At 41.4% G+C, this 27,699-nt stretch overlaps 2 protein-coding genes across 2 annotated transcripts; one reads left to right on the forward strand and one right to left on the reverse strand.

The window, feature by feature from the left end:
• The first annotated feature begins 1,412 nt into the window (after window positions 1-1,412).
• On the forward strand, window positions 1,413-14,796 carry LOC106560238 (protein sel-1 homolog 3). The gene is made up of 24 exons (XM_014122890.3): window positions 1,413-1,698; window positions 2,290-2,860; window positions 3,080-3,206; window positions 3,859-3,980; window positions 4,202-4,317; window positions 5,350-5,414; window positions 5,616-5,739; window positions 5,894-6,026; window positions 6,159-6,299; window positions 6,435-6,655; window positions 6,766-6,945; window positions 7,034-7,156; window positions 7,287-7,427; window positions 7,537-7,599; window positions 7,687-7,863; window positions 7,971-8,098; window positions 10,298-10,381; window positions 10,690-10,771; window positions 10,972-11,047; window positions 11,269-11,372; window positions 11,544-11,665; window positions 11,776-11,890; window positions 12,290-12,353; window positions 12,905-14,796. Exons 1-24 carry the CDS (start codon window positions 1,633-1,635, stop codon window positions 13,204-13,206), a joined length of 3,447 nt encoding a protein of 1,148 aa, XP_013978365.1. The 5' UTR covers window positions 1,413-1,632; the 3' UTR covers window positions 13,207-14,796.
• A 1,412-nt stretch (window positions 14,797-16,208) lies between these two features.
• LOC106560239 (sodium-dependent phosphate transport protein 2B) lies at window positions 16,209-27,272 on the reverse strand. The gene is made up of 13 exons (XM_014122891.3): window positions 27,162-27,272; window positions 26,203-26,252; window positions 25,959-26,093; window positions 23,979-24,107; window positions 23,489-23,632; window positions 23,010-23,121; window positions 22,651-22,846; window positions 20,394-20,489; window positions 19,406-19,526; window positions 18,576-18,743; window positions 17,807-17,923; window positions 17,511-17,635; window positions 16,209-17,390 (listed from the first exon to the last, which is right to left on the reverse strand). Exons 2-13 carry the CDS (start codon window positions 26,246-26,248, stop codon window positions 16,839-16,841), a joined length of 1,941 nt encoding a protein of 646 aa, XP_013978366.1. The 5' UTR covers window positions 26,249-26,252; window positions 27,162-27,272; the 3' UTR covers window positions 16,209-16,838.
• Window positions 27,273-27,699: the final 427 nt, after the last annotated feature.

Below are 27,699 nucleotides of genomic sequence, written 5' to 3' on the forward strand. Positions count from 1 at the left end.
TTATCTAGGCTTCCTGACAAAATGCAGTAAGATTGATTAGAAAAGAGAGGGAGGTACATAGGCCTAGTAATAGCGAATAATGACTTTTTTGGACTGATTTAAGATTTAGCATACTGAAAACAAATAAAAAAAAATATATTCTTCCAGGAGAGGATGTGGGGTCCCCTACCCAGTATTCTGATGAGTTTAACAATTATTCTATATCACTCCCTTTGAAAGGCTTCCTGAGGCCTGCTGCCTTGAGAGAGCAGTTAGTGAAATTCTGCAGCTCTATAAAGGTACCCAAAACTGGCCATTAAGGGAGCTCCCAATTAATTAAGGCCTGGCCATTTGTTTGTTTTTGCCCCTACATTTCTGAAGTATCGATTGTCTGAATTTTGGTTTCATGCATGCAAGTTCTCCTAATGAAAAATATACTGGAAAACAATGTGTGACCTTGGAAAGTGTTCTATATTTGTTCTTTGACTTAGAAAATGTGGAGTAATTTGTGTAGTTCAGTAGGAGAAAAAAATCTAATTTATTCTCTCTGAGATTTAATTTTAAGGCAGCAAAATATTTAGACAATGCAAGGAGTGTGTAGACTTTCACTAGGGACTGTATTTCTCCCTTTCTGTAAGTGTATGTTCTGCCAGTGTCTGTTTTGTGCTAAATTAGGTCTTAAATTCGAATGGTAGTTGATACTCTGTTGATAAAATCTGTTGATAATATTGACGCCAGGCTGCTGAAGGGAAGTACAGTTTCTAAACCCAGAGCCACAACATCGCGAGACTTCCGGGAACGATTGCGAAACAGACCAGGCAGGGTTTTGAGAAGTCAATGAGAGAGGTGAACAATTCTTCCTTAGTTGTACATTTTTCAAAATCGAAAGGCACAACCTAGATTCCAGCAAATGTTTTACATAGTTGAACATGTTATTACTACAACCTCGTGAAAGTGACAAACTGACACATTTTAATTTGCGTCAAAAACAACTTTATATCGAAGGAGTGCCTAGGATTTTAAGACTTGCACATGCGCAGTTGATGTGATTCTGCACAGCCAAGACATCGCCTACAAGTGTGATTGGGGATTTCTGTTGGAGAAGCACTTTCTGCTTATCTTCACACTGTACTGTCTTTGGCTTTATTGTGTGATAAACTGATTTCCTCGTGTTTATAGAACATTGGTGCTGTGAGATTATGATGTATGAGGAGAAACGTGTTGCTGAAATACTGCCTACAAATGTATCCAATGATGATGTTTATGAGATGTTTAATAAATCATATTTTTTGGCACTCTGCACAACCTCGCCAAAGGGTCACTGGCTCTGTCGGGGGCTGTGTCCGACAGGTTTACTATAAAGTATGTAGCGAACGACAGAGTAGCGGAAGGATTTAGTGTGTCGTCAGGCTACTTTTGCACGGCGTAATATGCTCCACCCGCAGAACAAGTGCTACCACATAGCTCCACCTGTATCACGGAAGTGAGGAGTAACGAGGCAACGCAACAGAAAGCTGTATTTGGATTCATAACATTGAATTTATCACATTAATAGAATTATAACCACAATTTGAACATTAAATAACATTCGATATAGTCCTAAAAAAATCGTCAAGACAGAATTCAAGGATTGTATGAAATCCACACTTGAAAATGAACGTTTTTGAAAGTTTTAACCTTTGTGGACATGCTGTCACCGTTGTAATTGTTTTGTCGCTGGTAAGAAATATACATAATTGAGTATCTAATACAAGGATAATGAATATGGCTATGTAAACTGTAGTCTATTTGAATAAATTGCAAACTTGTGTAAATATTTGTGTGTAGTTTACAGACTACCACCACACATCACAACTAATATCCTCAAATGTCACATTTAGTGCCTGGTCATTAGTTTACCTCGTTTCAAATGTGATGTTTAATATGTACATACCAGACTAGGCCCACGATGCTTTTGGCCATTTTCAGCAATTTAAATCTGTATGAATATGCCTTTTACCAGTCTTAAATTCCAACAAAAGTGATTATATTCCAGCCATAACACACTGATAGTCACCAGTGCAGCCTGGAGGCATCTCCGAATGAATCTTTCAAACAAGTTAGAGTGAGGAAAATTCCCACAGGCTTTACTCATTATTTCAGTTTTCTTGGTTTTATAAAGGGATAATACACTACAGACATTACCCATTTATTATAGTAAACCATTCAAGGAGAGGTATTCTGAACACCAAGCAAGCATGCTATGCAATGGACATAACGTTACTGTTGAATCCAGCTAATTTCCACCTATATTTAATTCATCTCGACCAGGCACTATGTGAGTCTTCAACCCACACCATGTCTACCTCCTCATCCCCAGCTGGAGAGAGCTCAATGCTGCATGGCGATTCCATACAGTTTGACTTGGTCCCAGACAAAGTGATGCATGGCTCAGTGGTCCAAGTTAGTTACCAGTGCTCCAGGGCCTGTGAGGTGGGAGTGGAGGTGGTGGTCTCCACACAGACCAAGACAGGAGTGGCTGTCTTCAGGAGGAGATGGACCAACCACAGACACCTCCATGTCCCCAGGACTCATCCAGTGAAGCTTTGGTTCCCTCCAGGCATGGCCTACAGAAAGGACCTCTTCATGAGGCGCACATTGGACGTCCATAATGTGATGGTTCGAGCCTGGTTGGACCACCTTGAGCAAGACAAAGGAGACAAAGGCCACGTGAATAGGACCAGCACATACAATGGGTCCCTGGTGAGGACGTTCAAAGTGCTTCAGGCAGTACTTCCCTCTGAGCGTCCAGCTAGACTTTATCCTGGGTGCTTCTCCTGGATGGCTGATCTTATGTGGCAGCTGACCAGAGACAGAATCCACCAGTGCCCACATGAGTCAGGTCTGGTCTCAATCAACCAATCATGTTTTGTACTATATGTGTGTGTTACAATTAGACTCACATTGCTGTCACGTACACTTTATGATAAACAGTTTGGTGCCAGTGAATTGAGACATAGAAAGAAAAATACTGACATATTATTTATTTTGTTAAAGAAGGTATTCTCTGTCCTTGTTATAGTTGTAGTGTATACTAATATTTTCTTGAATTGATTTGTAGACACTGTGGATATGTTGACATTTCCAATGGTTAGCACTGGAAAGAGTTTTGGAGTGATTCGCAAGATCCACCCTTTCATCAACAGAGATCTTGAGAGAGATCGTGTCCTCACTGTGGAGAAGCCCAGGTTTGGATTTAACTTCCCTCTAAATAGTATTTATTTGCATTCATGACACATTTCCCTACGTTATCATGAGAGCTGATCCTTTGGGTAGTCTTGTGGACAACAACTCTGCAAGTGCACTGACAATGTCACCTGGAATGACTCACATAAACATGAATAGTTATAACCAGTATAATGCCAAATGAATTATACAATATATTGTGACCTCTCTTACAAAGTGAGTTATTTTAAAGTTCAACTAAAAGGGTCCATGATTTAGCATTTAGAAAAAGCTAGTTTCAGTCATCTGATGTTTCTGACTCCATGCACCTCCTTAGGTCAGTTACAGAAAGATCTCTGTCATTTCAATCTGACAGCTCATTTCACTTCCATTTTTAATTCACTTAGCATATACATTTCCATATGCTACAGTTCTTTATTGTTTACATGCTTTAAACAATGCATTGAAAGATCAGCAAACAAACCTATGTAGAAGATGATACCAGTGGACATGCTTTATGGATGCTTAAGGATGGATGCATAATCTAAAATCTAATCAAGATATAATCACAGATTACAACTACACAAATTCATTAAATCTCCTCCCTGCGGCAGCTATGGAACAGTGACACAGAAAATGGAATGTGAAAGATCTCATTAATCTCCCTTTCCCCAGTATCACAGTGTCTATATGGGTCTTTCTGGTGCAGTGGTGTGACAAGAAACTGTGTGGAATCATCCATCATGTTGATCAGAACAGCAAATATGACACTCCTCTGATGCAGCTCACTAACACAGGTGAGGCATAGCATGGAAGCTTGTTGTGGATTCACCTGATAGGATGTCAGTGTGTATTTGTTCTGTTTCGGTCTCACTTGATACTTATGATGTAATGTTGGGCTGTGAATGTGATCAAGCTGCTGTGTCTTTGAGCGGTAGGTCGTGTTATGATTGGATATCAGCATGCATTATGGTAGATGTCTGTCTTATGATTTAATAAAGTACTGTCTACTGTTTAGGAGATATCATAATTCAGGTTCGTGTGGTGTCTGGGGGAGATCAGGCATTCAGAGCCCACACAGCTCTGCCTCTCTGGACCTGGATCAGACTAGACTGCTTCATACAAGGCTCCAAGGTACCATACAATTGAATTTAATAAACTATTATTCCAATGATGGGAAATCGGATATGTCACCAGCAAAATATAATGAACAGAAATCTACATGCAACATGCATCAATTGAAAATATTTGACTAAGTTGCATTTCATATAAAGAAATCAGGCAATTTAAATGAATTCATTAGGCCTTAATCTATGGATTTCACATGACTGGGCAGTGGTACTAGGGAGCCAGGCCCAGCCATTCAGAATTCGTTTTTCCCCACAAACGGCCTTTATTACAGACATAAATAATCCTCATCACCCACCGCCCGTCAGACGATCCCACAGGTGAAGAAGCCGGATGTGGAGGTCCTGGGCTGGCGTGGTTACATGTGGTCTGCGGCCAGTTGGACGTACTGTCAAATTCTCTAAAACGACATTGGAGGCAGCTTATAGTAGAGAAATGAACATTTGAATTATCTGGCAACAGCTCTGGTGGACATTCCTGCAGACAGCATGCCAATTGCACGCTCCCTCAAAACTTGTGATATCTGTGGCATTGTGTTGTGTGACAAAACTACTCATTTTAAAGTGGCCTTTTATTGTCCCCAGCACAAGGTGCACCTGTGTAATGGTCATGCTGTTTAATCAGCTTCTTGATATGCCACACTTGTCAGGTGGATGGATAAACTTGGTAAAGGATAAATGCTTACTAACAGGGATGTAAACACATTTGTACACAACCTTTGAGATAAATAAGCTTTTTGTGTGTATAGAAACTGTCTGGGATTTTTTATTTCAGATCATGAAACATGGGACCAACACTTTACATGTTTTGTTTATATTTTTGTTCAGTGTACATACAGCAACAACATATGCATACACTACATCAGAGACACAATTGGTAGCTTAGGGTGCTACCGTTAGGAATGGGGTATATCATTAAAGTCCCATGTCAGAATCTACATCCCATCTTTTCACATCATGATATTTATACATACTTTATATATTGTAGTTTGGAGTTTTGGGGCTATGATTATAAATGTATGTCTTGTGTGTCTTTCAGGTGACACTGCAAGTTAAACCTGAAATGACATTGGGAGGAATGGTGGAGCACACACACATATTTGAGTAAGCCATCAAAGCTTTTTGGATAATTACAAGCTTTTTTTAGCCATAAATATTTTGATATGTAAACACAGAAAAGGGATTGGAGTGAACTTTGGTGTTTTTAAGACTAGCACACTTCAAACTGCACCAAAAGCATTGAGGAGGGCTTTGCATAACTTAGTGTCTATTTCTTTTGAATGTTGAGTTCTGAATATTTTGCAGCTTTCAGAGTGACATCCATTACAATGACACTGGTGGATACTTTGTGATTGGAGGGGGCAGGTTCATGCCAGGTTTCCATGGCTATTTTGGACCAATCAAATACTATCGTTTGGGCACAGAAAAGGTGTGTCCAAATGCCTTGAATTTTTTTTAAAACAATTGTTCAATATGAGAAATGAAAATGCACAGAAATGTACTATATAGGCCTTACTGTACTACTGTATTAAGAGGTATATTTTCATGTTGTTACAGTATAATGACAGTTAAATATATTACAGGTGATCAACTTCCTTTCCCCTGCCAAGACATTAGAGGGCCTGGAAAAGACTCACAGAGAGTGTGATGTTATCAGAGAAGTCACTGCAGCCTTTCTTCAGGCTGTGACACACAACCAGGAAGTCTTTATGACAGGTGAGCTCTATACTGTGTAGATTCATGTTTAGTCATCTGTGTGAGTGGTGTGCCAACACCAAATGGAGTCTGGGGGAGTTTTATGCCACATTATTATGGAGAAACCAGATCTGACTGAGTTAGATTTTTCAGGTTTGTGTCACTCTCACTACATCAGTTTATGGAGAAGGTTTGGACAGAATACATGTAGCCAGACATGGACCTGGGAAGCACAGAAGAAGCACCGTGCACTTTTCACCTTCTTAGAGACCCAGCAAAAGGACTTCACCACAGGTATATTACCTATAGGCTACCCATCTCATACAGGTGCCTTATGTACTTAAACCTACATCACCTGCAGGTAGTGTTTTACTGCACCTCACATATTCTTGGTTACATTTACAGTATCTACTCCATTGATACCTGTAGGAACTAAGAACAGGAGAACACCCCTTCACCTTGGAAGAAGATTGTTTGAGCATGTAGTGAATAGACTGTCCAATAGAGGAAGCAACCAGATGGACTCCACCACCACCTCCTCCCTGATAGCCCTGCTGCAGATGTCCTCCTGCTATGGCTACCACCACGCCTCCTTGCTGCTCTCCACCATCCACCTGGCTGGCCTGGGGGCCCCTGTGGACCAACAGCAGGTAGCGACCAGTCACCTGACCTCATCACTGGTAATGCCACCTTTGTCATGAGCTGTATGTGACCCCGGACCCATGATGAGTGACCTTGTTATGACCTCTGTGTATTCCAGGGTCATGTCTACAGTCTGATTGGTGCACTGGGAGACAACCGTTTAGCCCTCATGCATTTGGGCTACAAACACACACAAGGAATTGACGGGTTCCCCAAAGACTTTGACATGGCGTACAGTTACTACTCCAATGTTGGGGCACAGACCAGTATTGACCAAGGGCGGGTACTGGGGAATCAGGTGAATTTATAAAAAAAGGACTTGAGGAACTTTAGTTGTACTGTTACATTAGTATAACTCTTAACCATACATTTCCTCTCACCCCAAGCAATATATCACTGAGCACATTCTTATAAGCAATGAGGACCACCTGAACAGCCTAACTCATGAGACAGGTGACACCTTTCAGTATATCAAATTTCAAGCTGACAGAGGAGACGTTGAGTCACAGGTACAGTATATATCAAAATACTTAGAAATCATTGCACTTTTAGACTAAAGTACTTAGAAGTGTCTTCTACGTCAAGTTAGGAATGATTCAAGGGAATTCATCTGAAAATGACACAACTTCATTTATGCAGAAACTTCTAGCAAAGCTTCTATTCTGGGGTCAAAATGGTGTCTCTAAGGACGTTGGGAGTGCAGTTAAGTGGTACACTAAGAGTGCCATGGAGCTGGAGGATCCTGCAGCCATGTATGAGTACTCTATCTTATTATTTAAGGTAAGCATCATGTCTTGTGTAAGTAGGGGATATAGGACTTCAATATTGCCAGATATGTGTTGTGTATGTGTAGACTGATTAGAGGACTGATTGATAATGGTCTTTCCAGGGACAGGGGGTGAAGAGGAACATGACTCTGGGTCTTCAGATATTGGAGAAAGCTGCAGCCAAGGTATGTGTGCTGTAATACTCTACCTTGTGATGTGTGTTTATGTGTGTCTATGTGTGCTTGCCTTTAATGTGCATCGCTGACCCCCAGGGTTCAGTCCAAGCCTTGAATGGGCTGGGATGGTATTACAGCACCATACTGAGAGACTACAAGACTGCCTACAAGTACTTTGAACAGGCTGCCCACAATGGCAGTCATGACGGCATGTTTAACCTGGGTGTGTATCACTTAAATGGGAAGAACCCACACAACCCAGAAAAGAATGAGGTAGGACCAACCTCATCCACCCTTTTTGAAAGCAACTTGAGTTTTAAGTTGGAAGCCTTTTACAGATTTATGAAGGGTGTTTTCATTGTGTTTTCTGTACTCCCCAGACTGCTGCGTTTCATCTCTTCCTAAACTCCTCCCTCTATGGTCACGTGGACGGGGCGGTGGAGGCGGCCTGGTATCTGTCCACAGGAAACCTGGAGGGGGTCTCCCGGGACACAGAGAGGGCTGTGATGTAAGTCTCTTATCCGCTCAGGGAGTGAAGAAAACTCCTGTTTTTTTTTAATTTTTTATTTGACCTTTGACCATTTAAGTAGGCAGGTCAGTTAAGAACAAATTCTTATTTTCAATGACGGCCTAGGAACAGTGGGTTAACTGCCTTGTTCAGGGGCAGAACAACAGATTTGTACCTTGTCAGCTCGGGGATTCGAACTTGCAACTATTTCAATTACTAGTCCAACGCTCAAACCACTAGGCTCCAACGCTCAAACCACCATTTAGTCAGATGACACTTTTCTGCAGGCTACCCTCTGGTGCAGTGGACCAGAGGGTAGCCTGCAGAAAAGTGTCATCTGACTAAATGCTGGACTAATTCAAGGACCTGTGTATTTGCATATATAAAAATAAGTGCCACTGTCAAAGCATGGCTTAGAGCGAGAGACCCTGCGTAGTGCTGAGTTACTCATGTCTTATCAATCCCCAGATGAAGCTGTTAGTGTCACAAAAATATCTTAGATCAGGGCTGATGTGTCAGAGTAAGAGTAAACCTTTAGTCACTGAGTTTATTGTAGTCCTAGGTGTTCTGTGCCAAATGTGTACAGTCGTAGCCAAAAGTTTTGAGAATGACACAAATATTAATTTTCACAAAGTCTGCTGCCTCAGTTTGTATGATGGCAATTTGCATATACTCCAGAATGTTATGAAGAGTGATCAGATGAATTGCAATTAATTGCAAAGTCCCTCTTTGCCATGCAAATGAACTGAATTCCCCAAAAACATTTCCACTGCATTTCAGCCCTGCCAAGGAGCAGCTGACATCATGTCAGTGATTCTCTCGTTAACACAGGTGTGAGTGTTGACGAGGACAAGGTTGGAGATCACTCTGTCATGCTGATTGAGTTCGAATAACAGATTGGAAGCTTCAAAAGGAGGGTGGTGCTTGGAATCATTGTTCTTCCTCTGTCAACCATGGTTACCTGCAAGGAAACAAGTGCCGTCATCATTGCTTTGCACAAAAAGGGCTTCACAGGCAAGAATATTGCTGCCAGTAAGATTGCACCTAAATCAACCATTTATCGGATCATCAAGAACTTCAAGGAGAGTGGTTTAATTGTTGTGAAGAAGGCTTCAGGGCGCCCAAGAAAGTCCAGCAAGCGCCAGGACCATCTCCTAAAGTTGATTCAACTGCGGGATCGGGGCACCACCAGTACAGAGCTTGCTCGGGAATGGCAGCAGGCAAGTGTGAGTGCATCTGCACGCACAGTGAGGCGAAGACTTTTGGAGGATGGCCTGGTGTCAAGAAGGGCAGCAAAGAAGCCACTTCTCTGCAGGAAAAACATCAGGGACAGACTGATATTCTGCAAAAGGTACAGGGATTGGACTGCTGAGGACTGGGGTAAAGTCATTTTCTCTGATGAATCCCCTTTCCGATTGTTTGGGGCATCCGGAAAAAAGCTTGTCCGGAGAAGACAAGGTGAGCGCTACCATCAGGCCTGTGTCATGCCAACAGTAAAGCATCTTGAGACCATTCATGTGTGGGGTTGCTTCTCAGCCAAGGGATTGGGCTCACTCACATGCCTAAGAACACATCCTCCGAGAGCAACTTCTCCCAACCATCCAGGAACAGTTTGGTGAAGAACAATGCATTTTCCAGCATGATGGAGCACCTTGCCATAAGGAAAAAGTGATAACTAAGTGGCTCGGGGAACAAAACATTGATATTTTGGGTCCATGGCCAGGAAACTCCCCAGACCTTAATCCCATTGAGAACTTGTGGTCAATCCTCAAGAGGCGGGTGGACAAACAAAACCCCACAAATTCTGACAAACTCCAAGCATTGATTATGCAAGAATGGGGTGCCATCAGTCAGGATGTGGCCCAGAAGTTAATTTGACCGCATGCCAGGGTGGATTGCAGAGGTCTTGAAAAAGAAGGTTCAACACTGCAAATATTGACTCTGCATCAACTTCATGTAATTGTCAATAAAAGCCTTTGACACTTATGAAATGCTTGTAATTATACTTCAGTATTCCATAGTAACATCTGACAAAAAATATCTAAAGACACTGAAGCAGCAAACTTTGTGGAAACAACTTTCTGTTGTTTTATGGTAATAATGATGTCATGATAATAACAATACTTTGTTGATGTCGTTATGTGATGAACCTCTCTGATTCAATACTTGTTTTATGTATTATGTTGTCCTGCCCTCTAGCATGCTGAAACAGATCTGTGAGCAGAATGGTTACCTGGGATACATCGTAAGAGAGGCTCTCCAAGTCTACCTCCAGGGCTCCCGGTGAGAGAAGCAAAATAAACTCTAGTTCATCAGTCCAATTTCCCTCATATTCATTTGATTTGTCAAATCGAGTTACAGATGTTACAGTGTTTGTGAGTGTGTGTGTGTGTGTGTGTGTGTGTGTGTGTGTGTGTGTGTGTGTGTGTGTGTGTGTGTGTGTGTGTGTGTGTGTGTGTGTGTGTGTGTGTGTGTGTGTGTGTGTGTGTGTGTGTGTGTGTGTGTGTGTGTGTGCGTGTGTGTGTACATGGGTATGGGTTAATATTAGCCTGTTGTATTGTTGTAGAGTTTTTTCTGTATTGTTCCTAAAGGGGCGAGGCTCTGGTCAGGTATGCCCTTGCCGCTGAAACAGGTTTGGGAGTGGCCCAGAATAATGTTGCCTACCTATGTGAGGTAAGGAGTATGGTATTTGAATTCTTATTTTGTCATGGAAATGTACTGCATCTGTCATATTCTTCTAAAGCCAATTAGTTCAGATTTAGTGACACATTCATTTGAGAGACACACAAAGACACCCCAGGGCCTTGACAGAGAGACATTCATTACCATAAGCCATATCATACACTTGAATTACCACTCTTTTTTGATTGCAGGAGTTGAAGCAGAGCTATGATTGTCAATGGAGGTATTATAACCATTCCACAATGAACTATGCCCCACATGATTCTGGTGAGTTCCTGTCCTACAGTGTCATCACAGCCTCTAGTCAGTAGTGGAAAAGCTAGTTTACATAAAGCACCTGTTTCTCTGTTAGCCTGGTCCCAGATCTGTTTGTGCTCTTGCCAACTCCATTGCTTTCATTGTCAAGCCAAACATTTGGCATTACAAAGAGTGACAATGAGTTGGCATGATGGCACAGACTGACACTCAGGCTATCGCTCTGGTTCCAGGTTTGCTGAAGATGGGCGACTACTACTACTCAAGCAGCAGGCTAGGAGCTGTTGATCAGGCTATATCACTGTACAGCAGAGCAGCCCTGGCAGGCAGTCCTCAGGTGTCTTACCATGTATTATCACTGTCATTTACATGCTACAATTAAGCCTCCAGAATATTTGAGCCTTCTGTAAAAGTAACAGTAATCAGAATTACAATGCATTCATACATGTCAGTTTGCATGTTTTTGATTTCTGTTCTTATAATGATTTTTTCCCTTATGAACTCTCAGGGAATATATAAGTTGGTGGTTTTAGCAGAAGAGGGACATGATGTCCCATTGATCATCAGAGACAGATTAAACATATCAATTCATGATGGGCTGGACATTGTGGTGGAGAGACTCTTACAAAGGTACTTCCCCTTCTACTTAGCAGAATCATATCAGACTCATCATGACTAATGAATAATAGACTGTGTAGGCCAATGCTTTGTTTTTGTTTTGTTCTGTTTTTCCCCCATAGATGTGTAGAGTTGGATGAAGATGAGGATCTGACACCATGTACTTTAGCTCTACTCAGAGTCCGCATGGGAAAATCCTGGAGAAAAATTACTCAAGACCCTATACAGCTGTCATTGGTAGGCCTTTATCTTTAAGTATGACAAGGATCGGTGTTTCTCCTGCTCACCATGTGATCTGACCATGACTAGTCAGACCCATATGGCAATGTCTATATCAATCACATCCCACTGGCCACAGACGTCAGTTCAAATTTCGTCATGTCATTGGATTTAGGTTAAATTTGGGGTGAAAAAAAAGACGAAATGGCTTTACGTTGATGACTTTTTGCAAATCCAATCAGTTTTCCACATTGATTCAACCTCTTCACATTGATTATGTTGGTTGAAATGACATGGGAACAAAGTTGATTCAACCTGTTTTTTGCCAAGTGGGATAGCTCATGGTTTTTAACAAAATAAAATGCAAGACAATTTCAAAGGAAATGCAAATGTGATCCTGTAAATCCTGTCTTCCAGGTTTATATATCTGTTGTTACTCTCATCATTGCTCTGGTTACTGTGCTAATCCAAAGTGCTCTGGGTAAGTCAGTTTCCTGAGTACCTCCTTGCTAAAATACTGTTACATTTCAGTGTAATAGTGAATAGTCTTAATGTCCACCTATCATGATCACATTTCCATATTTTATCACCACCTCTGTATAGGCATCTACATATGAATGCCACACGGTGGTACTGTTGCCTCAGTTGGTTATCTGTCACAAACTTGTTGTGTTACAGCTACAGCCTACTGTTAAATACATCAGAGGAGGCTGGTGAAGGGAGGACTGCTCATAATAATGGCTGGATTGGAATCAATGGAATGGTATCAAAAACTTGGAAACCATGTGTTTGATACTGTCCCATTTATTCCATTCCAGCCATTACAATGAGAACGTCCTCCGATTTAAAGCAACACCAGCCACCATTGGAATACTGTACCGTTCTGCATGTGTCATATTTATATTTGTCCCCTCTTTTGTAAATATAGAAAGCCTATGTTAAATTGTAAAACCGACCCATTGTTTTTTCATGACAAACTCTTGTGATTTATTACATCAATGCTTGACTGGTAAACTGTTTCTCTGCCCCCAGAGTGTCTCCAAGTGCACATCCCAGCTAGACAACGTAGGCATACCACTGACCGTGCAGTAGATGACAGGACAGGGACATCCCCTGTCAATCAAGCAGAAGTCAATGGGAATGGACAGCAGGATCAGAATGACCCCATCAGGAGAGAAGACAGAATGTCCAGAACTGTTAGAATGGCCCAGGGTCTATGGTCCATTCTACTGAGGGATGGACAGAGAGTGCAGCAGACGGTTGACCTGGCTGTTACTGTGTCTGGGGTGTGTCTCTGTGTCCTCTGCACATTGATCCTCCATCATCTGCTCTGATAGTTGTCTTACACAGCACAGGAAATTACAACACAGGAAATGCCTGAGACAGGAGATAACATATAAAGGAATGTATATGCTTTATGTTGGGAAGCAAGCCTGTAAATATTATAAAACTGCATTTTCTGAGATATCTGACTAATTTTAACTGACAAGTGGGAGTGAACAGAATCATATGACTGATACAGATGTAGGATCTTAATTTGATCACTCTTTTGTTGCTGAGAATTTTTCTGTACAGCAGGAAATGCAGATGAACTTTGTGATTTGCATAAATTCACAGAAAACTCACATTTACAAACGGTTACATTAACAGTATTGCACTTTTCATGTAGCCTACTTTTGGCCAGCTAATAGCCTAACCGCCGAGCAACATTGTGGACTAAATGTTCAAAACCTGTTGCTGCAGGATTATTTTACTGTGACAATATAGGGCAAATTAAGATCCTACATCTGTAGGTGTATGAGTCTGCTATCTGGTTGTTTTGTTTCAGCCGCATGGTGCTGAATCACACGTTTTTTTCTGTGGCTCCTAAACGTCTGTCTGTTTGGGGCCGGTACGTTAGGTTAGTCCAAGACCGATTAGAAGGACTAGTTTCTGCTGGTTAACTTATTACAGTTTTTGTCTGAGCAGTTGTCCAGAATCTGCTTGATTTATTGGTAAGGGTTATGAATCATACATACAGTTGAAGTCGGAAGTTTACATACACCTTAGCCAAATACAGTACATTTAAACTCAGTTTTTCACAATTCCTGACATTTAATCCTAGTAAAAATTTCCTGTCTTAGGTCAGTTAGGATCACCACTTTATTTTAAGAATGTGAAATGTCAGAATAATAGTAGAGTGATTTATTTCAGCTTTTATTTCTTTCATCACATTCCCAGTGGGTCAGAAGTTTACATACACTCAATTAGTATTTGGTAGCATTACCTTTAAATTATTTAACTGTTTATAGGCACAGTCAACTTAGTGTATGTAAACTTCTGACCCACTGGAATTGTGATACAGTGAACTATAAGTTAAATAATCTGTCTGTAAACAATTGTTGGAAAAATGACTTGTGTCATGCACAACCGAACTGACTTGCCAAAACTATAGTTTGTTAGCAAGAAATTTGTGGAGTGGTTGAAAAACAAGTTTTATTGACTCCAACCTAAGTGTATGTAAACTTCCGACTTCAACTGTAACTATGATGGGTTACTCAGAGTAAATATGGGGGGTCCGCAAGAGTATGTGCAGTGTGTGCAGCATTCCTTGACCCTTGCCCAGGGTGTCACGCCCTGACCGTAGAGATCCTTTTTATTCCTGTATTTGGTTAGGTCGGGGTGTGATTTGGGTGGGCATTCTAGATTATGTATTTCTATGTTGGCCTGAAATGGTTCCCAATCAGAGGCAGCTGTCTTTCGTTGTCTCTGATTGGGGATCATATTTAGGCAGCCTTTTCCCACTGGGTTTTTGTGGGATCTTGATTTTGTATAGCTGCTGTTGTTTTGTTAGTTTCTGTGTAGCCTGCAGAACTGTACGTTCGTTCTTGTATTTTTGTTGTTTTGACGGTGTTCATTTGAATAAAGAGAAAATGTTCGCCTACCATGCGGCACCTTGGTCTCCTTCTTACGACGAACGTAACACAGGGTTTAAGTCTTAATTTTCTTCATGCAATGAACTGTCTGTTCTCCGTATGTGGGTCAATGAGTGAAATATGATTGTATTCTGTGAAACACACTAAGCCCCATCATTATGTAGATGCAGTACTTCAGATAAGGATTTCGTATTATGGGGATGGTAGAACTGCTACTCTGTATCTGAGTTATGGATTTCATAATAGGTTGGGGAACTTCTAGGAGCTAAACAGCAGCATCCTTTCTAGTATTTGCTTGATCAGCTGTTATTTACAGCATAAACTACAACTGTGGCTCTCTCTTTCTCTCTCATTAATATGCAGTTATTTAATCATTATATGACGATTGATATTACCTTGAATCTTGGCAACAACAAACACTGATGAACAAGAGTAATTGCCAACAAACACTGTGGCCAAATGTAATAAATGAGACAGTTTAACTGCTATCACGTTGTGCTTTGTAATACTATTCTGTTTAGTCAAACTCATTTAATAGAAATGTTTCCCACGGGCAACCTTTATTATCATTTATGGTTATTTTTTATTCATTTAGACTTTTCGACTTTGTCAACATCCAGGACATACAGAGATTGAGTTGATGCGTGGTCTAAGCCATGCATTAAACCATAGTCAATAAACTGTCCTTTCAGAAAATAAAGACCAACATTTATTTGAAACAGCTGAGTATTCAACTATTTATCCAAGGTTATCACCAGTTCCAGAACTTTCTCTACCTGCATATTTTCTTTCATTACTATAACATTACTCAGTCTGAAAGAATAGATTGGTAATGTACGAATCAATATTTGAGAAATCATAGCAATGATAACCTTTTATTTGGTTTTCTGATCTGCTGCCATTTGTGCCAATTGATTTAGATACTGTAGTTAACTATAAAGTACTATCACCGTATTCAGAGTTCTACTCATGAAGTGCACCTTGGCTTGAGCAGGGGTGGTCTACCAGGTGAACTATAGGGCAGGACAGGAATGTACGTGGCAGGAGGTGATGCAGCGTGCGTACAGTGTACCTGCTGGTCTCTATGGGCCAGCAGGATGTTGGCCTTCACTCCTGACCAGGGAAAAGTTCTGCCCAGATGGCTACTGTCCAAAGGCACATCTGATACATTTCACTTACTACTATCAGTAGTACACACTGATACAACCTCCCAAAAACCAGCTACAGCAGTGGAGCACAACTTCCCCGGAGTAACCAGTCTACTGTACCCATTAGCTTACAGTTATGCATTATCAATCACATGACTAGGCATTTTGAAATCTAAAATATATATTCTACAACACAAATATATCATAATACCAACTCAACCATGCAAATACCCTTTCAGTTGTTTTCCTATAAGCATGACACAAACGGATGCATTGGTTTCTAATATTTATTGATGAGAGAATATACTGTGAAACTCCATATAAAACAAATACCAACATGTATTCAGTCTGACAGAATGTAAAATTACAGTCAGTCATGATACAATACCCAATGCAATACAGTAAATTATCAAATAGGAACATTACACTAATTGGAAATATATCACAACATTCTGTTTACATCTAACAATTTGTATTATTTACAAATATCAAAAGGTAAAACATTTTTAAATAGTCAGTGATACATCAATTCAATAAAAAGTGCATGTTTATCCCGTTCTATTTCATCATTAAAGTTGAAATGGTACATTCAATAAACATTATCAAAAATATATGACGGATGTGCATAATGAGTCTGTTGTATGATTCCATGGAGTGGTTTTAGCAATATATGTATTACACCCCAATAAATATATACAGTGGATACTCAACACTTTTTGGTGATGTTCTCCGGCAAGAAGTACAGTTGCCGTGTTCGGGCCTTCACCACTTCATGATACAGTATCACCGAAACAGAGACGTGTTAACTCCGTAAAGCCTGAGCAAATGTGGAGGATTATATATATATGTTACAAATAGGTTATATATGTCTTACAGATATGTTACAGTGAATTCATAACTGTGTCAGAGCTGTGTAGCTTTCACAGTTTCCTTGGGAACTTCTAGTGGCTCATCGTCTCTGGTTAGGGCTGGGTTATCATACATCTCTTGACTCTTCTTCCTCTCCTTACCACCCTTCTCTTCATCCTCAGTCTTCTGGCAACACTTACAGCAGCAGCAGCAGCGGGTGCCGCAGAAGGCCATGCCAGACATCACCACTCGATCCCAGGGGGCCATGGAGTGCAGGGGGCGGGGCAAGAAGTCCCAGTTCCGGAGCCTGCTGGGCAGGTACCGAGGACAACGCGTCTGCATCAGGTTGACGATGATGATGAAGATGGCCAGGACAACGATGGGCACGGCCACCCCCACCAGGGCCTGCCAGCCGGCCAGGGAGAGCCCCAGGATGGTCAGGGGCATGAGGAAGAAGCAGAGCAGGAGGTAGATCACTGCGAACCAGCGGTAGTTGGCTGTGCGGTTCCCCAGGGCTCTGGCCAAGCGGATGGGGATCCGAGTGAAGGGGATAGGATACCACAGCAGGATCCCCGCTATGTTGAAGAAGAAATGGCACAGTGCAATCTGCAGAGGAGATACAAACAGGTTGAGTGAGACTTCAATAACACTGATGTATAGAGAGACAGAGAGAGACAGAGAGCAATATGACACCGCCATAAAAAATAAATGATTACTACAACAAACCTGCAGAGAGTTGGCCAGGGTTTCCCCTGGAGCAGCCATAGCAGCAAGAATAGCAGTGGTAGTTGTGCCGATATTAGAGCCCAATGTCAGGGGATAGGCTCTCTCAAGGCTAATAACACCAATACCTGTTGGACGATAGAGAGAAGGAATAAGACATGGGGCAGAGAAAAATAATACATGCATGGTTACATGATACTGAAAGAATACTTGAGTGTACCAGTAGGTTCGGATGCAATAGGAGACAGCTAAAGGTAAATGGATAGATAGACGCTAAACAAATATGCCTAACTACTCACCAACAAGGGGCGTGATTGCAGAGGTGAAGACAGAGCTGCTCTGAACGATGAAGGTCATTCCTGCTCCGACCAGGATGGCAATGTAACCAGTGACCCAGCCGAAGGGGAAGGGGAAGTCTGAACAGACAAGACAGAGCAGGTTAAGCATGGGCTCCCGAGTGGCGCAGCGGTCTAAGCACTGCATCTCAGTGCTAGAAGCGTCACTACAGACCCTGGTTTGATTCCAGGCTGTATCACAACTGGCCGTGATTGGGTGTCCCATAGGGCGGCGCACAATTGGCACAGCGTCATCCGAGTTCGGGTTTGGCCGGGGCAGGCTGTCATTGTAAATAAGAATTTGTTCTTAACTGACTTGCCTAGTTAAATAAAAGTTAAAAAGCTTGGAGACCATAACCTTAAGATCACTTTGACTGTATTGTGACCCCTTCAACATCAAAGTGAATTTTAGGATTACTTTCAACATAAACATCAAAGTGAATTTTTGATTACTTTCGACATAAACATCAAAGTAAATTTTAGGATTACTTTCGACATAAACATCAAAGTGAATTTTAGGATTACTTTCAACATAAACATCAAAGTGAATTTTAGGATTACTTTCAACATGAACATCAAAGTGACCGTAAGAATCACAGGATAGTCATGTAACAGGACCAGAGCACCTTATGTGACCTTCAATCTGCAGAGTGGCTAATCCTGTTTTATCAAACAGGGCGTATGTTCTACCAGCGTTCTGAGTAGATTGGGAAGATAGCCAATGTCTTCTCACCTGTGTTGAGCACCATTTTGATGACCACGGCCACCTGTCCCTTGAGCATGGAGTTGAGCAGCTTGACGATGAGGATGAGGCAGGTACAGAGGATGAGCAGCGACAGGGCCAGCAGGATGAGGCCCACAGCCAGGTCAGGCAGGTTAGCATAGGCAAAGATATGGTTGCCTGCATGGGAAGATGCCAAATGTTATTAAAGATATACCTGGGACAAAGGTGGGATAAAGCTGAAAGATTAGAGAGAAGGTAATTTGTTTGGTGAGATTAGTGATAAGGTAATTTTTCTGTCCTGACAGGACTTCCACCGATTTGATGGAAAGGATAGGAAGAATGTTACTTCAACAGTCAACATGTTTTTTTTCCCATAGCTTCTACACTTAGCCCTGACATGTCTGGTGACCCAAAGTAATGGGTTACATTACAACAGGATCTGATCCAAGCCAAAATGAGAGTGATGACCCTTTCCCTTGTTTTGATTGGCTGATTTTCCAAGCATACAGTTATTAATTTTGTTTGGCTGTGTTAGACTTGGGAGTGCTGGCCCGTCGTTCGGCCTTGGGCCACTCAGGTGCTTCAGCTGGCCAGAATGAACGGGACTTTTAAGCGGGTAGAGGGGGGTGAGGGGAGGGTATTTTAGCAGGTAGAAGAGGTGAGGGGAGTCCCTAAATAGACTGAATGGAAGTCATTGTCCTTGTGTCAGGTGGTGGTGGTGGTGGTGGGGGGCTTGTTCTCTGGTTTCACAGATGTTTGGCTGAGCGTATCAGGTAACCCAAATTGCTTTGTATAGGCCTTTTATGGGATCATGGGCACAGTGATTGTGCTGTACTTACATCTCTCTAGATTGATCGTCTCAGTCACATTTATCTGCGTCCATGTCTTGTTGCCTTCCACCCAACAGGGAACGCCGATTGTGCAGTTGGCAGCTGAGGGAACTGTTATATTTAAAAGAGTCTAAAAAATAATAATAATAGTTTTTTCACCAATACAGATAAAATGCACAGTGCATAATCATTGTAATCAAAACCTATGGAAACAATAACATCCACATTGACTAGTAAATAAAGGGCATTTTATTAAAGGTCCAACACAGCTGTTTTTATCTCAATATCAAATCCTTTCTGGGTAACAGTTAAGTACTTTACTGTAATTGTTTTCAATTAAAATGGTCAAAAAGAAACAAAAATAGCTTCTTAGCAAAGAGCAATTTTTCAAGCTGGAATTTTGATAGGACTGTCTGAAAGTGGTCTGAGTTGGGAGGGGAAAACTGAAAATGTGCTATTATTAGCAGAAAGGTTTGGAACTCTCTTATTGGTCTATTAACTGATTTACCACCTGGTGATGTCACAAGGCATGCTAAAACAGGCTGACACCAAAACAGGCTGACATTTAAGGCGGTCTTTTCAAACAGCTCCTACACTAAAAGGGCATTATAACAATTTTCACAATTTCACAGTATTATTCCAAACCCATAGTGGAAAATATATATAAAAACACAGGAAATCACGTTTTTGACTGCACTGGGCCTTTAAGAAAATCCCACCTTCATCATGGTATAGTGGCAATAAAGCACTGGTCCTTATAAGTAGAATCACTCTGGCCAAGCTAAAAGCTGTCAGTTTTTAGCTGTTTCAGTTTTTAAACCTGCGACAGAGGGCTTAAGAGATAGAACTCCCAGCTCTACTACAGTGTTAACTTGTTTTTTTACTGTCGGAAAAGTCTTCATCATCAATCATCACAAACTTCGTCAAAAATATCCCATTGTTTCACTATCTGATGAATAATTCCTGGTGTGACACGGCTATTATGATAGGGTCTTACCGTGATTTTCTCTGTTTTGCACCAGATTTTGATCAGACTCTTGTTTCTGGCCGCTGGGTCACCCGTGGCAATGTCACTGATGACCGTTTTATCCAGCTAGAGGAAAAGAAAGGTTTCTGTTCAGTTGTATATCATTTTAGTATAGCCTACTAAAGTTCTCTATCAACTCAAATGTAACATTAAGCTGATGTTTCAAATATGTTTCAGGGTTGTATAGGTGTCTTGCTAGCCTTTGGAAAGTATTCTTTTTACTTTTTACACATTTTGTTACGTTACAGTCTTATTCTGAAATGTATTTAAAAAAATATTTCCTCATCAATCTACAAACAATACCCCATAATAATGAAGCAAAAACAGGATTTTTTAAAACATTTTTGCCAATTTATTAAAAAAAATAAAAACTGAAATATAATATTTACATAAGTATTCAGACCCTTTACTCAGTACTTTGTTGAAGCACCTTTGGCAGCAATTACAGCCTTGAGTCTTCTTGGGTATGACGCTACAAGCTTGGCACAACTATATTTGGGGAGTTTCTCCCATTCTTCTCTGCAGATCCTCTCAAGCTCTGTCAGGTTGGGTGGGGAGCGTTGCTGCACAGCTATTTTCAGGTCTCTCCAGAGATGTTCGATTGGGTTCAAGTCCTGGCTCTGATTGGGCCACTCAACGATATTCAGAGACTTGTCCCGAAGCCACTCCTGCGATGTCTTGGCTGTGTGCTTAGGGTCATTGTCCTGTTGGATGAGGTCTGAGGTCCTCAGCGCTTTGGAGCAGGTTTTCATCAAGGATCTCTCAGTACTTTGCTCCGTTCATATTTCCCTCAATCCTGACTAGTCTCCCAGTCCCTGGCGCTGAAAAACATCCCCACAGCATTATGCTGCCACCACCGTAGGGATGGTGCCAGGTTTCCTCTAGAAGTGACGGTTGGCATTCAGGCCAAAGAGTTCAATCATGGTTTCATCAGACCAGAGAATCTTGATTCTCATGGTCTGAGAGTCTTTAGGTGCCTTTTGGCAAACTCCAAGTGGACTGTCATGTGCCTTTTACTGAGGAGTGGCTTCTGTCTGGCCACTCTAACATAAAGGCCTGATTGGTGGAGAGCTGCAGAGATGGTTGTCCTTCTGGAAGTTTCTCCCATCTCCACAGAGGAACTCTGGAGCTCTGTCAGAGTGACCATCGGGTTCTTGTTCAACTCCCTGACCAAGGCCCTTCTCCCCCGATTTCTCAGTTTGGCCAGGTGGCCAGCTCTAGGAAGAGTCTTGGTGGTTCCAAACTTCTTCCATTTAAGAATGATGGAGGCCACTGTGTTCTTGGGGACCTTCAATGCTGCAGAAATGTTGTGGTACCCTTCCCCAGATCTGTGCCTCGACACATTCCTGTCTCGGAGCTTTACGGACAATTCCTTAGACCTCATTGCTTGGTTTTTGCTCTGACATGCACTGTCAACTGTGGGACCTTATATAGACAGGTGTGTGCCTTTCCAAATCATGTACAATCAATAGAATTTACCACAGGTGGACTCCAATGAAGTTGTAGAAACATCTCAAGGATGATCAATGGAAACAGGATGCACCTGAGCTAAATTTCGAGTCTCAGAGCAAAGGGTCTGAATACTTATGTAAATATTTCTGTTTTAAATGTTTTCTAAATTTGCGAAAATTTATAAAAACCTGTTTTCATTTTGTCATTATGGGGTATTGTGTGTAGATTGTTGAGGAATTATTTTTATTTCATCTATTTTAGTATAAGGCGGTAACGTAACAAAATGTGGAAAATGTCATGGCGTCTGAATACTTTCCGAATGCACTGTAAATACATTCTAATACGTTTCACTTCTCATATTGTAGTTAATGCTTTATCAGGTGCATTAGGGACACTCATGTAATAATAATAAATGCCATTTAGCAGACACTTTTATCCATAGCAGCTTACAATCATGCGTGCATACATTTTACATATGGGTGGCCCCAGCGGGAGTCGAACCGACAATATTTGCTGTTGTAAGCGCCATGCTCTACCGAATGAGCCACACAGGACCACCTATGTTATAGAAATCTATCATTCGATGACACAGTTGACAACGTAGCACGCAACCATTGGTTGATGTCTGCAATGTCTGGGCAGGAGCAAAAGTACTAACCTTTGCTTGCTCATAGTTAGTTAAAATCACATGATGTACACCAGATGACATCATCCAGAATAGGATTTTATATAGTGATTAACAAGATGCTTCATGATGGTGAAATGCTGCTCCTACCTCTATGATGGCACTGGTGAGGGGGTCAGTGATGACGTTTAGCAGGTCAGGGGCATTGTCACCGCCCTGGATGTTAAAGGAGTTGATGACAATCTTGGTGAGTTTATACAGGACACCAGTGGCCGCCTCCAGCGGCAGCAGGATCAGCACAGACAGCCAGTTAAAGAAGTCATGCACCGTGGCACCAGCAAATGCCCTGGAAGAAATAACACCAGGATCTACATCTCACTATTTATCCAGCATGATACAATTCTGCTTGTTACCAAGCAACAAATTAGAATGTTTTTTTTATAGTCCAACATGGTGAAGTAAACTTCTACCAATTTAGGCTGCTTAGAAAGTTATCCAGTCAGATGTACCTGCGGAACTCATTTCTGTCTCCTGCCTGCATCATCGCCACGATAGTGTTGGTGACTGAGGTTCCAATGTTGGCTCCCATAATGACAGGCACTGCAGACTGGACCTCCAGCACTTCAATGAAGATACAATCACTTTAGGTTTATAAGAGACAATAATCACTTGGCGTTGATCATGTAGTTATGTATACAGATGTGTATGTATAAGTGAGTGCAAATGTGTTTGTTTATATTTTAGCAGACGCTTTTATCCAGAGCAACTTATAGGAGCAATTTGTGTTAAGTGCCTTGCTCAAGGGCACATACAGATTTTTCACATTGGCTTGGGGATTCAAACTAGCAACATTTTGGTTACTGGCCTAACGCTCTTAACCGCTAGGCTATCTGTTTGTGTGTGTATGTGCATCCTGTACATGCGTGAATGTCTATGTGTGCATGTGTGTATGTGTCCCATGTGTACTTGTATGTGTGTGTATACTCACATCCAGAAGACACCATGCTGACCACAATAGAGGAGGACGTGCTGGAACTCTGGACTAACACTGTGACCAGTACACCAATTACCAGGCCAGCCACAGGGTTGGACAGCACCGCGTTGTCCTGGAAGATGTCCCCGGCTGCCTTACCTATGGATACATAGTGACACACAGCCAAATTCATCATGAAAACATCCCATAAATGCTTTGATATCCATAAACAGCCCATTTTATGGTACTCAGAAACAGAATAAGAGGACAGTTGTAATTGTGAATAATATTGTGTAATGTCATCAACATGAAAGTATGAGAGTATCATTAAATGAGCAGAGCTAATACATAAGTAGGGACAATAGGTCCCTTATCAGGACCTGGTTGTCAACAAAGATTCACTTTTAATTACCTTAATTTGATTATGACTGTATATTATATGATTGGGTTGGGTTGAATTCATTTTGTCTACTCTGACAGAGAGAGAGAGCGGGTTTAATGTTACCTCCAACTAGCTGGAAAGCAGAGCTCAGGACGTCCAGAGAGCAGACGAACATGTAGAGAAATCCAACCAGCAGAATGAACTTGACGATGGAAGTCAGAACCCGCATAACCTTCCCTTTGGCATCCAACTCTGTTTCCAAAGAGAGACTGAATTTTTGTTGGTGTAGTCACACAGGTTCTCACTTCAACATTGATTTTCATCCCAGTGATAGGTGAAGAAGGTGAGCTAGGCTGTGTCTGAAATGGCACCCTATTCCCCACATAAAGTGGCTTGCGAAAGTATTCACCGCCCCTGGCATTTTTCCTATTTTGTTGCCTTACAACCTGGAATTAAAATTCATTTTTGGGGGGTTTGTATCATTTGATTTTCACAACATGCCTACCATTTTGAAGATGCAAAATATTTTTTTATTGTGAAACAATCAAGAAATAAGACAAAAAAATTGAAAACCTGAGTGTGCAAAACTATTCACCCCCAAAAGTCAATACTTTGTAGAGCCACCTTTTGCAGCAATTACAGCTGCAAGTCTCTTGGGGTATGTCTCTATAAGCTTGGCACATATAGCCACTGGGATGTTTGCCCATTCTTCAAGGCAAAACTGCTCCAGCTCCTTCAGGTTGGATGGGTTCCGCTTGTGTACAGCAATCTTTAAGTCATACCACAGATTCTCAATTGGATTGAGGTCTGGGCTTTGACTAGGCCATTCCAAGACACTTAAATGTTTCCCCTTAAACCACTCAAGTGTTGCTTTAGCAGTATGCTTAGTGTCATTGGGACGGAGGTTCACCCTCCTACTGGAAGGTGAACCTCCGTCCCAGTCTCAAATCTCTGGAAGACTGAAACAGGTTCCCCTCAAGAATTTCCCTGTATTTAGCGCAATCCATCATTCCTTCAATTCTGACCAGTTTCCCAGTCCCTGCCGATGAAAAACATCCCCACAGCATGATGCTGCCACCACCATGCTTCACTGTGGGGATGCTGTTCTCGGGGTGATGAGAGGTGTAGGGTTTGTGCCAGACATAACGTTTTTCATGATGGCCATCTGACCAGAGTACCAACTTCCATATGTTTGGGGAGTTTCCCACATGCCTTTTGGTGAACACCAAACGTGTTTGCTTATTTTTTTCTTTAAGGAATGGCTTTTTTCAGGCTACTCTTCTGTAAAGCCCAGATCTGTGGAGTGTACGGCTTAAAGTGGTCCTATGGACAGATTCTCCAATCTCAGCTGTGGAACTTTGCAGCTCCTTCAGGGTTATCTATGGTCTCTTTGTTGCCTCTCTGATTAATGCCCTCCTTGCCTGTTCCATGAGATTTGGTGGGCGACCCTCTCTTGGCAGGTTTGTTGTGGTGCCATATTCTTTCAATTTTTTTTATAATGGATTTAATGGTGCTCCGTGGGATGTTCAAAGTTTCTGATATTTTTTTATAACCCAACCCTGATCTGTACTTCTCCACAACTTTGTCCCTGATCTGTTTGGAGAGCTCCTTGGTCTTCATTGTGTCACTTGCTTGGTGGTGCCGCTTGATTAGTGGTGTGGCAGACTGGGGCCTTTCAGAACAGGTGTATATATACTGAGATCATGTGACAGATCATATGACACTTAGATTGCACACAGGTGGATTTTAACTAATTATGTGACTTCTGAAGGTAATTGGTTGCACCAGATCTTATTTAGGGGCTTCATAGCAAAAGGGTGAATACATATGCATATACCACTTTTCCGTTTTGTATTTTTTAGAATTTTTTGAAACAAGTAATTTTTTTCATTTCTCTTCACCAATTTTAACTATTTTGTACATAAAATACAAATAAAAATCTATTTAAATTACAGGTTGTAACGCAACAAAATAGGAAAAGCGCCAAGGGGCACTGTATTGCACAACGTTTGACGAGCGCCCAGAGGTCAAAAGCTGTCCACCTTGTTGGGAATAAGGTGCAATTTCCGACACAATTTCAGATGCAACCACACTCTATCTCACCTGACCACTTGAGTCCAGTGTCCTGCAGTTCAGGGAGGTTCCAGGGGTCATCCTCATCCGGGTCCTTGTCCACCAGGTCCATGGTAGAATATGCCGACAGGACGACTGAGTCTTTAGGTGCGTTACCAGCATCATCTGTGAGATTAGGATAATTGTGAGTGGAGGTTGCCTCTGTGTGCGGTGATGCTGCCTGGTGGTGAGGTATGGATTTCATAGATAGTAAAGCGTAGCCTACTGTACATACCAAGAGTGGGAGACAGAATATCTCTGAATTCTGGATGAAGAGGCATTGCCCTATAGGAAAAAATAACTTACTTTGCGGTAAACCATGAAGATCATGTAGCAAACCTCAAGGTATATTGGAGTAAGGCTAAACAGTTTTGACTTGAATAAATCAATTTGGAAGGAAAAACATTTAAATGTTAAAAGCCAGTACCTGTTCACTTTTTAAATCTTTTTCTCTCTCAGAGGAAACAAATGCACAGTCCTTTTATATTGAGACACCTCTATTTGATAGTTCCTAAATTGTTTGTATTTTTGTATCCTCCAACGCATAGCCAAGCAATCTTGTGCCTGTCACAAGATGTTACCAAATATGACAATTTCTCCTTTAAATTATGGAAACTTATTCCATGGGAAGAACTCATGGTGATGTTGCTTTTTCACATCCACGTTGATAAAGTCCACATAGAAATGCAAATATGACTGTATGCTAGGGGCCCACAATCCTCAAGAAACCATACAAAAAGTTGAATCAGTAAAGCTCTCTAAGCTCAAATTTTCCAAGGATACAAATTTGTTATCTCAAACAAAAATAGTGTACAACAGAGGCATACTATGCCTATTACTAGGCTAGAACTAATACAATGAATACCTATTATTCTAATAATAACAATAACAGTTATATCAATCGTTAACTTTGCAACATTTGACAAAAAAAGAAAGCGAGGTAAAACAGCAGAAGGTAGCACTCCTGAAAACAAGCTCGACCAGTCATTGGCTCCACATTGTGTGTAGCTGAGTGCCATCAATAATAATAATAATAATAATAATTTAGATGTTATAAGCGCATACAGCTATAGGTAACAATTCCTAACATAACCTTGTTTGTTTGTTGTAGTTGTTATTTTGTTGTGATATTACCTGAATGAGTCTTGTTTCTAATGTGTGGTGTATTGCAGTATGAAGAGTGGTAATACGCACCTGCAGTGGAGGCTTTTGCAGGAGTCCTTCACCTGAGCTACCTGGATACTTACCGCATGCTGCTTATAAAGCGCAAAACACGCTGGACCCTGACTGTTCAAAGTCCGTGGCAAAAGGAGCGCTCTGACAGTGAGTGAGTGATCTTACCTGAGCATCTGCAGTGAATGTAGGCCAGGCAACATCAAATTATTAGTGTATGATGGAATATTACTACTCTGGCATGGGTTTTTACCACTTTGTTGGCACTAGGTAAAAAGTAGGCTAACCTTTTTGCGGGATGATAGTCGCAGTCAATCTCAGAATATCCCGAAAAGAAAAGTAGCAAATTAACTAGGCTTAACCAAATAACCTTGATGATTTCAACATGGATTTACAGTATTGCCACATTTTCTAATATCTGTCATGTCCTGACCAGTAAAGGGGTCATTTGTAATTGTAGTATGGTCAGGGCGTGGCAGGGGGTGTTTGTTTTGTGTGTTTTGGGGTTTTTTGGTTCTAGGGGATTTTGGTTCTAGTTTTCTATTTCTATGTTTCTTTT

Source organism: Salmo salar, chromosome 10, assembly GCF_965601325.2.
Source record: "Salmo salar chromosome 10, fSalSal1, whole genome shotgun sequence".
NCBI classification, from domain to species: domain Eukaryota; kingdom Metazoa; phylum Chordata; class Actinopteri; order Salmoniformes; family Salmonidae; genus Salmo; species Salmo salar.